At 46.4% G+C, this 14,087-nt stretch overlaps 2 protein-coding genes across 2 annotated transcripts; one reads left to right on the top strand and one right to left on the bottom strand.

Moving 5' to 3' along the window:
• Positions 1-445: 445 nt before the first annotated feature.
• rps23 (ribosomal protein S23) lies at positions 446-2,715 on the bottom strand. Its single transcript, XM_080494849.1, has 4 exons — positions 2,649-2,715; positions 1,736-1,895; positions 729-849; positions 446-634 (listed from the first exon to the last, which is right to left on the bottom strand). Exons 1-4 carry the CDS (start codon positions 2,650-2,652, stop codon positions 488-490), a joined length of 432 nt encoding a protein of 143 aa, XP_080350975.1. The 5' UTR covers positions 2,653-2,715; the 3' UTR covers positions 446-487.
• Positions 2,716-9,112: 6,397 nt separating this feature from the next.
• On the top strand, positions 9,113-13,379 carry pde12 (phosphodiesterase 12). The gene is made up of 8 exons (XM_080494840.1): positions 9,113-10,168; positions 10,336-10,760; positions 10,920-11,025; positions 11,144-11,288; positions 11,920-11,998; positions 12,088-12,210; positions 12,673-12,878; positions 12,983-13,379. The coding sequence occupies exons 1-8, from the start codon at positions 9,600-9,602 to the stop codon at positions 13,115-13,117; spliced, it is 1,788 nt and encodes a 595-aa protein (XP_080350966.1). The 5' UTR covers positions 9,113-9,599; the 3' UTR covers positions 13,118-13,379.
• Positions 13,380-14,087: the final 708 nt, after the last annotated feature.

The raw sequence follows: 14,087 nt of genomic DNA, 5'->3' as shown, positions 1-14,087 counted from the left end.
TTCTCTTTTGTCATTGAGTTGCTAGTTACTGAAAAAGTATTCAATAATACATATTTTCATTTTTTAAATTAATAAAATGGTCACGTCAATGTCATCTTGAAGTTGGCTTCCTGTCGCCTCGGGGTGAAGGTTAACCCGTCTTTGTGCGTCTGTTAAAATGCTCTTTATTAGCTCAAATATTTATATTTCTGGAAGAAATTCTTTAGGGGGATTCATGATTTATCAGATCGGTGGATCATTCATAATCCAGTATTCTCCTACAGTAAAAGTTCTGAACGAGCCTCAGGTTGGAGTTCCAGTCATCAAACCAGGATCTTTACTCACTGGAATCAAGAACAAAACATATAGTGGGAGTCTAATAAGAGTCTGTATAGTAACTTGTGATTTCAACCATGGAGCATCAGTACGAGAAGAACCCATCAGTGAGACCAGGACGCCTTCAGGATGTATTTGAAAACGATTTTATTTGAACTTCTGCATCATCAGTTTATGACCTGGGCCTCTCCTTCTTGCCCTTGTAGAGCGCCAGCAGCGACACGTTGGCCACTTTGACCACCTTGAAACGAACTCCGGGAATGTCACCGACGGCGTGGCCTTTACGACCGAACCCTGCCACCAGAACCTCGTCGTTTTCCTGCAGGCGGAGAAACAGAGGCGGTCAGACGAGACCATCAATCTACGAGCTCAAACACAAAGACAATCTCAGGTTGTTGTTTTTTTCTTTTTACCTCAATGAAGTTGAGGCAGCCGTCGTTGGGGACGAAGGCGGTGATCTTCTTGCCGTTCTTGATGAGCTGGACTCTCACACACTTCCTGATAGCAGAGTTGGGCTGCTTGGCCTCCACACCACTGCAGAGAAACACAGGACCAGTCAAGCTCAACAATTCAGGGTGAAAACAGGCGAGTCAATCCTGGAGCCCGTTTCTGTAACACGAGCATCTCAAACCATTTGAATCGCATCAAAAAACTGGAAGGAAAAGAAAGTAAGCAACTTAACAACACAGGTTATTCAGAAACCACCCACCCACCCCCGCCCCTTGAGTCAAAATGCAGTTAACATGTAGGACCACAAGTTGACGCAGCGAAGAGAACAATAAACTATAAACATTAACGATGGGAGTAAAGACCTTCGTATGGACAGATGACCTTAATGGATTGTTATTACAGCGACTCAAATATAAAACTACCAACTCCCAGGAGAATATGGACTGGGAGTCATGACACTGGAGGAAAACGTTATTGTCCATCGACTCACGCACCTACAGAAGATCTATCTACGACCGCGGTGTGCAGAGAGCAAGAAGCAGCATTTTCGGAATCAGAGTTGTTAAATGTTTGAACCAGTATTTGAGACATGAATTCAAACAACTCAAGAAAAAACAAAACAAGGAAGCTCTAAAGCAGGGGTGTCCAAGCTGGGTCCTGGAGGGCCGGCGTCCTTCAGGGTGTAGCCCTCTCCTGATCGCAATGAAGGGGCTGGTATTGGGCTTTTCTCACAACCTTGGTGATGACATCATCATCATTTGTCAGGTGTGCTGAAGCAGGGAGAGCGACACCCTGCAGGACCCTGGTCCTCCGGGACAGAGTTTGGACACCACTGGTCAAATGCCTCAAAGAATCACGTAACAGCATCTCAAAATCCCATCCAGCCACAAATTCACAACCCAACAAAGGAAGTCCTGTTGGTTTCCTGACCGGCTGCTTTAGAGAACCTGCTGGGTGAGGAGATACTCACACTTTCTCCAGAACGATGCCCTTGGCGTGAGAAGCTCCTCCGAAGGGGTTGGCCTTCAGCGCGGTGCCCAGATGGGCCTTCTTGTACTGCTTATCGTGCCATTTCTGCTCACGCCGGTGATTGCGGAGTTTCCTGGCAGTACGCAGACCACGACACTTTCCTGAAACACAAAGCAGGTGATCTCAGCACCAGTATGATGCTCTTTACTGTCCTACACCAGGAACATCATTCTAGATCTTCACAAGGAAAAAAGATGGGGAGAATAAAATTCCCTTCTCGTCTGACAGTTCACCAGCAGTGATTTACAAGTCAAACTGCACGTGACGTTTTAATTCAGATTAAACTTCAGACAAACACGTTCACATTCGAGCCAAAGGTTCATTTTGCGTTTGAACTGCAACAGTCCGTTAAAGTGTTAAATTACAGCGGTCATGTTGGCTCAAACGAAGCACAGCTATAAAGAATGGCCGAGAAATCCCAAACTGTAATGAATTATTTCACACAGTCAATTAAATGTCAATAGAAAAATATAAACGACTTCAGATTAGCAGCCAGCGGCGCGAACGTCGTGCTAATCAGGCGCACAAACAATAGTTGCTAAAGATATAATATCCTCGACGGACGTTCACACTTGAATAACCTTCATTAATGATATCAACCAAAAACCTGAGCATACTGGACAAGAAATATTCTGATGTGACGCTAAGCTAACTGTGCTAACACGCTCTTATGGCCGCTCCACGTTGCGGAAAAAGCCAACGCTCCACACGATCGTTTTTCTACGTTTACCATAAAGCTTCGCCGACTGAAAGGCATCTACAGCTGTTCATAAGGCTTTCACACACAGAATCGATAAGAAACATGAGCTCTGAGGAGGCAGTTTGTGGGTATTTTAGTGAAGTTTAAGACGCACCCATGATCACTGAAAGAGGGTCCGGGATGGAAAGGAAGGACCCAGCATGCACCGCGGCAAAGTAGGTCCGCGGAAGATACGGGGGAACCAAGAAAATGCCTGACTGAAATCCTAAATTTAATACTAGCTGCATGTTATTATTATTATTATTATTATTATTATTATTATTATTATTATTATTATTATTATTATTATTTCACAAAAAAATTTATTGAAAAAAAACATTGCAAAAAAAAATACTAATGTCAGTGTATATTGTGTAAAATTTAAAAATGACTAACTAATCGCTTCACCCCAAAAAAAAAAAAAAAAAAGATTTAAATTGACCTGGAATTGGCTACATGATCAGTCCGGTAGGCGGTGCCTTCGACGCCTGCTCTCTCTTGATTGGCTGTTCTTCGTGTCGATCAGAAGCGGGGTTTTATCTGCGGTGGTCTGATTGTAAAGTAGATTAGAGGGACAAAGAGGACGCGGAGTCGATTCGTAGAGGATGCTGAGCGGATGCAGAGGCACCGAGGACACAGAGGCATGGATTCACGGTGGCGGCACTGCAGCATCTTTCTCCTCCTCCTCTTCCTCCTGCAGCCCTCCTTCCTCTTCCTCCTCAGCCCTGCTGACAGGTGAGCGGACAGGTGAAGCGTTGGCCGTGTCTGTCATGTGTGACCTCTTCTCACGCTCTAATCTTTGACTCCTGACACTTCAGATCCGGCTTTACTGCTCCTTCCCAGAGTGACCTGGAACAGGACTGTGTTTCGTTTTTTCCCCCCTATATTAGAGATACACAAACATTTTAATTGATGATGTTTGCAGCTCATTTGCAGAAAATGCGGTAACTCATTTCATTTATGTCGTGGTCAATAGTGGAGTGGATGTGGAGATTACGCTGAGCTGCTTTTGGCTGTAATTTGCAGTCAGGTCAGATATCACCTAGTTTTGACCACAGAAAGCCTTTTGAGACGTAAACTTCACTGGTTCGAATCTCACTGTGCTTTTTTTGAACCATGAGCAAAGCCCCTAAGGCCCCACTGCTCCAGCCCCATGGGCCAATTGAAGACGATTTATTATCAATAATAAAGGTAAAGATTAAAAATCAGATGTTTTAGTTTGTGCTTTGGTTAAAAAGTAAATAAAAAAAACATCTATGCTGATGTTGTAAAGCTGCATAAATGTGATGGTGTCTAGATGTGTCTTATTGTATGAACTGAAATATAGGAGTTTATTTGTGAGGGATTTTGATTGTTGGTGACCATTTGGCCAATCTAGCACAGGATAGCCACCGATAGGGAGTGCTATGCATTTATTGGAAGAATAAACGTTCCATTTTGTTTGAATATTTGCTACTTTTGGAAGAGATGCACACAAAATAAAATAAATTACATGATTTAGTATGTTCCTCTTTAATTGTGAAAGACCGGTTCCACATAAATTCTGATTGAGAAGAGAATCTATTATTGGAGTGACGTGATCTCACTAGCAGAATCCGTTGTAAACTTTTTAAGCGGTCATTTGGACATTCTGACAACAGGGAATTACAATAATCTACTCAAGTAACAAATGCATGGATTAATTTCTCAGCATCCCTCCGTGGCCCCGAAACAAACCTTTGTTTTATTGAAAGGCGCTCGGAGCTTTTGAAAACGCAACTTCTTGAAAACTGCTGCCAAAGGGGAACATTATGAAAACGCTGCGACTCCGTCGTGTCGACGGCGGCGACGCTGCAACTGCTGCTGCGCTTCGACGCTGTAGTGAATTCACTGATCATTTTCAAAACATCGCCATGTAGACATGAGCGTTTTCTGAAACAAAAACGCACGAGCAAAGCATTTTTCACTTGAAACGTTGTCGCGTAAACGTGGCCTGAGTGAACGCGTTCCTGATTTTCTAGATCTTCAAGATGAGAGAAAGCAAAATCTGCTTCTTTCTCTCTGTGTTCAAAACAAACTTGCAGTTTTGTTGTTGCTTTTTTGTTGTTGTTGTTGTTTTTGTTTTTCCCTCCATTTGTGGATTTTGAAGGATTGAAGAGCTGTAAAATCTGGTTTTGGCTCAGATCCACCCTCCATCCATCCTTCATGACCTGTTTGCTCACCATCGTATGATTACGTAATGGTTGCAATCCCACAATCCCTCCGTGGTCTGCATTGCCCCAGCTCACCGAGGCAGATAAACCTGTTTTGGGCAGATTTGATGGCTCCATTGTCTGTTTTCCGAACCAGTGGACGTTTCTGACACGGCGCCTGCTCAAACAAATGTGACGATCACTTCATCCGAACATTTGCGGAGAAGATTTTCATCCTGAGAGGCAGAATTCGATGAGACGGTGACTGAGGGGGAGATCGTTTCGATTGGATTATCTGCTGGTGGTCAACGTTGGCAGATTATTCAGACAAGAAATGACCAGAGAGAATTAGTTCTGCAACAGAAGTCTGTAAAACAGGACAGATCCACTTTTTTGTTTTTAATGTACTTTGTTGATCAATCTGAAGGAAATTAATTTCTTTGCTATTCAACAATTAAAATTGTGTCAGTGACGGGCCCTGAGCTGATGACTCCAGGCTGTTGACTACAGACACATGTCAATTTGTGGCTTTATTTCCTAGTGGACGTTGGAGAAAATATCAAGAGGATAGAGGAAGCATGCACGGCAAGAGCAAAGCAGCCGGAGAGATTTCAGTGTTTACCGCTTTTCTCGAGGTGTAAAGAGCAGAACAGATTGTGCCAATGAAGTAAACTGACTCCTGTGCTGCGCTAAGCTGGTTCTCAGTCCCGGTTCTTTATTTCCTCCTCTAATAATCTGGGTCAGAGCGGCAGCTGGGTGGCACCTGTCTGCTTTAATTCATTTTTGGCCTTTTATTTATTATTATTATTCTTAAATTCCTTTATATTTTGGGATCTTTCAGACGTAATACATTTGGTTCCCATGTCATTGGTGGTGTGTGAAGATTTGCAGATAAAATTATAGGGGTCACCAAAATAGTGTTTCAGTTTTTCTCTTTCTGCTTCTGCAGGCCTGCCGGAGGAGACGATGAAAGGATGATGACAGGAGACCGGAGACACTTGCAGGTAAAAGAAATAAGATGGTTATTATTAAAAACATAAATTATTGTGTGAACTCATAAGAAAACAGTCTGGAGATGCATGTCACATATTGAAAACACAAAAAAAAGGCGTTAACTGTGCTCAGTCTGCAGATGTGTGGAGGAGGAGGTTATTACAGACCACAGGAGCTGCAGTTCCCTTCCCTCCTCTCCAGGTGGCGCCCCACGTTTCACTCAAAGCCTTCGAGAGTTCTCCTCCGTTCTGGCCCGTTTTGACGTCTCCGTCCCGCAGGTGTCCTCCGGCGGGCAGCCCTGCCTCCTCTTCCAGGCCCGGAAACTGTCGCTGCGCTACGAGAAGCAGAAGCTCCTGGACCTGACGGAGCGAACGTTTTCCCCCCAGAAGCCCGTCGACACCAGTCAGTCCGTCTGCGGCCAGGACAGAGCCACGTACGTTCTCCATCACCAGCAGGCTTCTCAGTCAGGAGAGGACAACATGCAAACTCTGCTCTGTGTGTGCGTGTGTGCGTGTGTGCGTGTGTGTGTGTGTGTGTGTGTGTGTGTGTGTGTGTGTGTGTGTGTGTGTGTGTGTGTGTGTTTCTCTGCAGGCTGGTCATGAGGTTTGGGGATGTGGAGGATCTGAAGGGCCTCTCCATCAGGTTCGTCATCAAATTCAAAAGTCAAAGTCAGCTTTATTGTCCAGTGTGCTAATATGCATGACATACAGAACAGATGAAATTTCAGTCCTCTCGGACCCACAGTGCAAAAAGGCATGTAACAATAATTTTAAAAAGATATACACCATATAATCATATAAACAGTAAAGTGACAAAGTATGGTATAAAATAGAATAAATAGACAGCAACAGTGAACGGATGAATTGTAGTGGCCATTGGGTAGAGTGAGGAAGAGCGGTAATGTTCATTTGTGAGTGGGGGGGTGGGGGTGGGGTGGGGTGGGGGGGTGGGCATGATGTCAGATGCCGGAGGGGAGGGGGTGGTGTAAGGGTGGCTGTGGCAGGGGGCAGAGGCAGAAGGGTGGAGGGAGTTGAGTCTCCTGACTGCCTGGTGGCAGATTCAGCCTTTTTAAAAGAAAAACACAAAATCTCCCCAATAACTGCAAAACTATTTCACATCGCTTTTACTTTGAAATCAAGTATGGAGGTCAACGGCGCATTACAGGCGGCTGCGTGGAGGAAAAAACAGGAAAGAGCCCCGTCGTGTTGTTTTAACATTAAATAAGTGACGTGGCCTTGGTTTGTAGAAGAGCTGCACAGTTTGAATTCCCCTTCAGGCTGCAGCTCTCCAACACGTTCTACGAGTCCTCGGGCCAGTGGTGGTTCTCGGTGGACGGCGTCTCGCTGCTCTACAACGCCTCGGAAGAGGCGGCGTTCAACGCCAGCGAGGTGTTCGCCCCCGCCTCCTCCTCCTACCGCTGCACCCACGTCAGCAGCCTGCAGCGCTACAGCGCCCTGCTGCTGCCCGGCAGCGAGCGCGCCCGCCGCTGGGCCGTCACCTTCACCGACTTCCAGGTGCGTGGGGCCCTTTACCCCCCCCCCGGCGTCGGCTGTTCCCGTCCCGGCCTCCAGACCGTCTGTGTCTGTTTTTGCAGATCCAGGCCTTCAACGTCACCTCGGGGCGCTTCTCCCCCGCCAGCGACTGCAGCACCTTCCTGACGCCGGCCATCCTGATGGGCCTCATCACCTCCCTCATCCTGCTGCTGGTGCTGGCCTACGCCCTGCACATGGTGGTGCACCTGAAGCACATCGAGCACGAGGACGAGCGCAAGGCGGAGGTCTACTACCCGGAGCAGCTCCGTCACTGCAGCGTGGAAAACGCCGCCGAGAAAGACGCCATGTAGACGGGGAGCTCGAAAATACCAAAACGCACACTGCTGACCCGGGGCCTGTGGACACAACGTTTTTTTGGGGGGTTTTTGTTTTGTTTTTTAAGTACAAATGCAAATCTTCCATTGTGTTTTTGGAGTTGGAACTTTGTGAAAACACTTTGTCTCCTTGTAGATGGTGGAAACGCTGCCACTGCGCGTCAAGCTGCACTCGAGGCGGAACGTTTTGACAACGCTCCGACTCCGCCGCTCTGTAAACGGCGGGGGAAAACGCTGCTCCCATGCCTGCGCACCACGGCCATAGTAACTAGCCTGGCATGTCATTCAGTGCTTCTGTGCAAACGGACATCATTTTCAAAATGTTGCTGTAGTAATATAAAAACTTTCCTGAAACGAAAAACGATGCGATTTCACTTGAAAAGTTGTGGTGTAAACGGGCCGTCAACAGGCTGCAAACCTCCAGACTTTTAGCTCAGGATTCATCTTTTCTAAACGCATGACTCTAGTGTTTTTTGATTTATTTGTGAACTTCTGTATTTGCCTTTATTTCACATTTAATAAAAATCCAAAGGGAAAAAGTCCTCTTTGTTTTCCAGTTTCCATCACATTGCCTCAATAATGAATTTGTTTTTGCCGCAAAAAAACCAAAAGCGTCGAAATAGCTTAAGTATTTGCACTTCCTCATTACTAAGCAAGTTTTTTTCAGGGATTTGTAGTGAAGTAATTTTCCGTTTCTTCCTTGTGGGGACAAATCTTTGTACTTTGTTCAAATTGTCTCCCTCCTGATTTTAAACTTTTCAATCGGGGGTGTCGAGTTCATTTCAGGTCCAACGCCACAAACAGCCTAATTTCATCATGAGCAAGCCGGACTGGTAAATCATATTATTTCTGCATTTTAACCAAGTACAAGGATATTTTTAATACTCATATTTGAACATTTCATCCTGTAAAACGGTACTCTGTTAATAATCTAATTATAGCTCCAATCGCCGGCCATTTGTGTTTCAGTCTTAAAGTAAAGTTGATAAACATTGGAGCATAAACATGACCTAAAAGAAAACAAAACTCAAACCTGACTTGAATCAGAACTGTTGGAGGAGACTGAAGCTCTGATTGAATAACTTACCAACTACTGCTACTAATATTTGCAGAAAATTAAGTCTTTTGACAAAGAAGCAATTTATTCAACAAACAATAAACATTTATACTAACAAAGCAATTACAAATGTTATTTCTGCTTAAGGAGAAACATTGGTGGTAGTCATTATTCCTATCCGTTTTGGTTTGCACCAAGATTAGATTAAGAGTTAGAATTTTATGTCAGATAGCGAAGCCTCAAATGCCATATTTTGCCTTGATTAATGGCCCACAGCCAAAACATTTTTAATCTATATTCAGAAAAGAGGGAAGAAAAAAAGCAAATATTCACATTTTATAACAGAAATATTTTTTTTATTTTTGACTGCCTATGAATTTTAGTGACGCAGCAAAGTGTAGTTCACTGGATGTCCGCTGGGGGCTCTGTTGTCTCCGCATATTTAAAAACAAGCCCGCAGATGAAGAAGAAACGGCTCGTGGTGACCGGAGGGGACCACTCGCAGCAAAGTTCTTCTACTAATACAGTATTTGTATTGACCAAATACGTATATTAATCATGCGTTTTCAGTCGTGACCTCCGTGCGGTTTTATTTGTTTAGCGGAACAGCTCGTGGTGGACATGGTTGTCACGTTTTAATGGGTTAATGTTTGCATCGATCTGACTAGCATCTGGCTAGCCGGTGTTTCGGTTTACCCGGTGTCCCTGTTAAATGGTGACCGACTTCCTTTAGTCGTTGCTGCGTGAAACGGCAAAGACTCATAAACGGTGCGACACTTGAAACCGCTTTCGCCAGGACGCCTATTCATTTCCGTTGTGTTTTGTTTTTAACATCTGCCGCTGTTGGCAGCAACGCGCGTGGAAATCGGCCACCAGTTAACCCGATACACCTAGCAGAGCCTTCAACTGATAAGTCACGTGACGCAAGGTGAAACCACCTGTCGTTAACAGCGTCCGCCCGCTTCCGCCGGGGGATTCATGTTGAGCCACATCCCCGCTGTTTCCAAGCTGTTTGCTCGCCGCCTCTTCTGCTCTCCTCCTCGGACTGTGGCCAGAGCCCTCCGCCGGCTGCTCGGCGGGATGGAGCCCGCCTCGGTGCGCTGCCTCCCCGGGGAGCCGAAGCTCACCATCTCCTTCTGCCTGGACGGCAGCCACAAGCACATGCTCCGGGACCAGGACGAGCCGCTGGGGAAGGTGCTGGCCCGCATCTCCAACAGCATCGCAAAGAACCAAAACAAGGCCAAGAAGTCCAAGAAGAACCGGGACCAGCAACCGAGCCTGCCGGTGGACGTTCCTGCCCTGGTGAAGCTGTACCGCGGGGAGGAGGAGGTCCCCGACACGCTGCCCAACTCTGAGGCCTGGCTGGACGGAGCCGTGCTGCAGGTGGGGGACGTGAAGTTCTCCGTGAGGAGAAACCCCCCCTCCTTCACCGCCGCAGAGCTGCCGGGCTCCCTGCTGGCAGGATTCCCCGTCTGCCCCAAGCTGGCGGTGGAGTTTGGAAGCCTGCAGGACTGCCAGTTCACCTGGTTCAAGGAAAACGTAGCCAGGTAAACTGGGGAATCATTCGTCTGTCCTGTCCTTTTCTTCCTTTCTTTTTGTCCCTAAACTACACCAAGGAGATAAAAAAATGACAGAATACTGCAGATTTGTCTGGAGGAAATATGACTTTTATACTAAAGAATGTTTTACATGACTTCCCTCCTCCCATCATCAGTGGCGATTCAGCGGATCCTCCGCTTCAGGACGGCGGCTGGTCAGAGGTGGGCCGCGAGCGCGTCTTCGTCCCGTCCAATCAGGACATCGGACACCGGCTCAAACTGAGCTGCACGCCCAGAGACGGGGGTCGCAGTGGCTCCGCGCGGGAGCTGGTGTCGGCGGGAGCCGTGGAGGCCGGCCCGGGCGTGTGCACGTTCGATAACCGTCACCTGTACACGGCGAGAGAGGCGGCGTGGCCCGCCACGAGGGTGGTGTCCTACAACATCCTCGCTGACGTCTACGCCCAGACGGACCTGTCCAAGACGGTGCTGTACCCGTACTGCGCGCCCTACGCCCTGCAGCTGGACTACAGGCAGAGCCTGATCAAGAAGGAGCTGGCCGGGTACAAGGCTGACATCGTCTGCCTGCAAGAAGTCGACAAAGGTGAGGAACCATCAGATTGGAAGCTCTTCGTTTTAAGATCGTCTGTGATTTGCGACAGTTTTAGACCGTTTGCTAAATCTCTTTTCATCATATCGGCTCTGAGGATCTGCTCTGAAGTTGAGAAGTGGTGAACGTCTTCATGTTGTCTCATCTCTTCAGGGGTGTTTGTGGACAGTTTAACTCCGGCGCTGGACGCGTTTGGTCTGGACGGCGTTTTCAGGATCAAAGAGAAGCAGCACGAAGGACTCGCAACCTTCTACCGCAGGTCCCGAACCCGTTCGTCTGTCTGAGAGCAGCTGCATCCAACGAAAGTGTCACATTTGTGTCCCCAATTGCTGTCAAAGAGACACAGAGACCCTAAAACTCTCATTTTGTCGTTTCAGGTCGAGGTTTCGACTGCTGAGTCGTCACGACATCAAGTTGGGCGAAGCGTTGACCTCTGACCCCTCCCACTCCGAGCTGCTGCAGAAGGTTTCTGCTAACGGCGCTTTGAAGGACAAGATGGTGCACAGGTCCACCTCCCTGCAGGTAGGACACTCGGCGCAAACTCCTAAATCTCTGGTCTTGTCGCCTTCACAAGTGGGAAATCTTAAGTGGATGAGATTGTGGACATGAACAAATATTTCCCTCAAGTCTGCAGCATGAGGCTCCGCTACCATGACAACCTTTCCGAGTGAAAACGCAAAACTTTGTGTCGCGATTTTGGCGTCTGTTTACACAACAACTGAGCTCGGAGCCACTCAAAATGCTACTTTCTGGCTCTCAAGATGGAACTTTTTGACAACGCAACATTATGAAAACTCTCGGGGATCCTTCTCTGTGATGATGCGTTTGTTCTCTGTGGTTTTCATTACAAAATCAACCAAGAGGCCCTTCATGAAAACTACAGTTTTCAATGTTTCTGCCTTTGCTGTGTAAACGGATATTGTTTTCAGTACGTTGAAGCGTTGTCATGTGAACAGGGTTTTTAAGCGAACTTTTTAGCTTCCTGAATTCGCAGTCTGGACCAAAACGCAGCATGTCGCAGCTTTTATTTATCATCTGACGACGGTGAACTTCAAAAAACAAACAACCTTTCCCTGTGTAACTTTGTTTAATGCACAAGTGGGCGAAGGTCATCATGGGTTCAACTGTGTCCCACAAACTGTTCCCCTTGCAGGTCAGTGTCCTGGAGGACCTGATGAAACCCGGCCGGAAGCTGTGTGTCGCCAACACTCACCTGTACTGGCACCCAAAAGGTAGGAGGCGTTTCCCCACCCGACTCGCTTGGCAGTGGAGCGACCCGTGTTTTAACAGATTTGTTACTAAACTCTTCCTTCCTGTGCAGGGGGGAACGTCCGCTTGGTCCAGATGGGCGTGGCCCTCCGTCACCTGGCTCACGTGATCAGCGAGGCGGCGCCTGGAGCGCCGCTGGTCTTCTGCGGTGACTTCAACTCCACCCCGAACTCAGGTGACGTGTGAAAGCTGCTAAAAGCTCCTCCCACTTTTGGCATTGGCGTCGTGTGAACATGTCGGCCAGTGTCCCGTCGCTGTGGGAGTGTTTGAGCAGGTAGAAACCCTGAACGTTCCCAGTTGCGGGGGGGAAATTTCCACATCGCTTTGGGGTTTCTGACAAAAAAAAAACAAGTCGTCCAGGAGAAGATGTGCAGAAACGCTGCAAACCATTTTATCATCATTTAAATAAAACAACAGAAGAGAGTCCCGTCTGTGCTGAATTCTTGAGCCCAATCATTTACCAGTTGGGATATTGTCACATTCCTATATTTATTTTCTCCCCACTCAGATGATGGGACTCTCCTACTTCTCAGTTTCTAATAAAAATGTATGTGTAAACGTGTCCTTTGGTTTTATTTCTGGCTGGTGTTTCTGACCATGCTGTGACGTTCCCGCTTCCTCTCTCTCCTGATCTCAGGCGTCTTCCAGCTGCTCACCGAGACTCTGGTTCCTCAGCATCACGCCGACTGGAGCAGCTCGGGACCCGAGGAGTCCTGCAGCATGGAGCTGGCGTCGGGGTTCCCCCCCCTGCTGAGCGCCTACGGCCAGCCGGCCTACACCAACTACGTGGGAGGATTTCACGGCTGCCTGGACTACATCTTCATTCAGCCGGAGGGCATGCAGGTCCTCACACTTTCAAAAACAATTGCCATGGAAACGCCAAACTTGTTCTGAGAGAAATGCAAAAACAAAATTTTTTTAAAAAAAATTTGAAATGCTTTGTGCAGGTGGAGCAGGTGATTCCGCTGCCCAGCCACGAGGAGGTCACCACGCACCAGGCTCTGCCCAGCGTCGCTCACCCCTCCGACCACATCGCTCTGGTCTGCGACCTGCGCTGGAGCCCCGCGCCTCCAAACGTCTGAGCTTCAAACGTCAACTCCTCTGCATTACTTTTAAGACCTCGAACCTAACAGGAGGAAACAAAGTTTAAACCGGAGGAAGCGCCTCTGAAACCCCTGTAGCAGCGATGCCTTTGTTTTCAGTCTGTGGTTCGAACTTTCATCACTGATATTCAGTGTTGGGGTAAGAATAAAATTGCCTTTGAGTATTATTGTATGTAAATACTCAGAAGTAATGTGCTGAAGCTGAAACTACCATGAAATCGTCATGGGTAATAAATATATATCGCCGTTTTAATATAAGTATTTATTATCACTGGTCAGGTGAGTCAGCTGCTTTGTTTTTGAAATAAAGTTTGTCTGATGCTTTGAATTTCACATCCATTTATTTTATTTCTCTACGAAAACCAAAAAGATGCTTTGGAATAAATTGATTTTAATTTACAATACTATAGACACAAGGTGTGAGTTGCTCGTAAAAGTTTTAAACACAAATAAAATTTCATTTTCAAGTTGTATACTGTGACGCCTAATGGTTTGGAAGCTTTAAAGTGGACGATTTTTTGGTATAAATAACATTTAATAGAGGTCGCATTTAAGATTTAGTCTCAGCCCAAACACTACATTAAATCAGCCTGTTTGATATTCTTCAGAAATAAAATCAAACAAGCATTTTCTAACATGTATAATTGCATAAATAAAAAACGATTCTGAATTTCCTTTAGACTTGGTACATTTCTTTTGTAGCTTGACATATGCAGTAAAATGATTTCTAGAAAATGCAATGATTCTTTAATATTTAGATTCGTTTTTTTTATAGTCAGTCGTCTCCATGAAAACTGATTTACATCAAAATTGACATTAAATTAATATTAAATGGATAATCCGTTAGAATTTTTTTTGCGTTCCGAGTATTTGATTTATCACTTAATTTCATAATGTCTGTTGATTTTGGAGCGATTAAAGCCTGCTTCCGTCGCCACGCTGTTCTTCT

Source organism: Blennius ocellaris (assembly GCF_963422515.1).
Source record: "Blennius ocellaris genome assembly, chromosome: 4".
In the NCBI taxonomy this organism is placed as follows: domain Eukaryota; kingdom Metazoa; phylum Chordata; class Actinopteri; order Blenniiformes; family Blenniidae; genus Blennius; species Blennius ocellaris.
Note: the sequence above shows the minus strand (reverse complement) of the source record. Positions and strands in the feature narration are given on the sequence as shown.

Excerpts from the sequence above, each read along its gene's own strand:
- rps23 (XM_080494849.1), bottom strand. Across the intron at positions 850-1,735 it reads GGCATCGTTCTGGAGAAAGT|TGGTGTGGAGGCCAAGCAGC; the intron begins GTGAGTATCTCC and ends GTTTCTCTGCAG. Across the intron at positions 635-728 it reads GCTGCCTCAACTTCATTGAG|GAAAACGACGAGGTTCTGGT; the intron begins GTAAAAAGAAAA and ends CTCCGCCTGCAG.
- pde12 (XM_080494840.1), top strand. The coding sequence starts at position 9,600 with ATGTTGAGCCACATCCCCGCTGTTTCCAAGCTGTTTGCTCGCCGCCTC. Across the intron at positions 10,761-10,919 it reads CCTGCAAGAAGTCGACAAAG|GGGTGTTTGTGGACAGTTTA; the intron begins GTGAGGAACCAT and ends TCATCTCTTCAG. Across the intron at positions 11,026-11,143 it reads CTCGCAACCTTCTACCGCAG|GTCGAGGTTTCGACTGCTGA; the intron begins GTCCCGAACCCG and ends TTGTCGTTTCAG.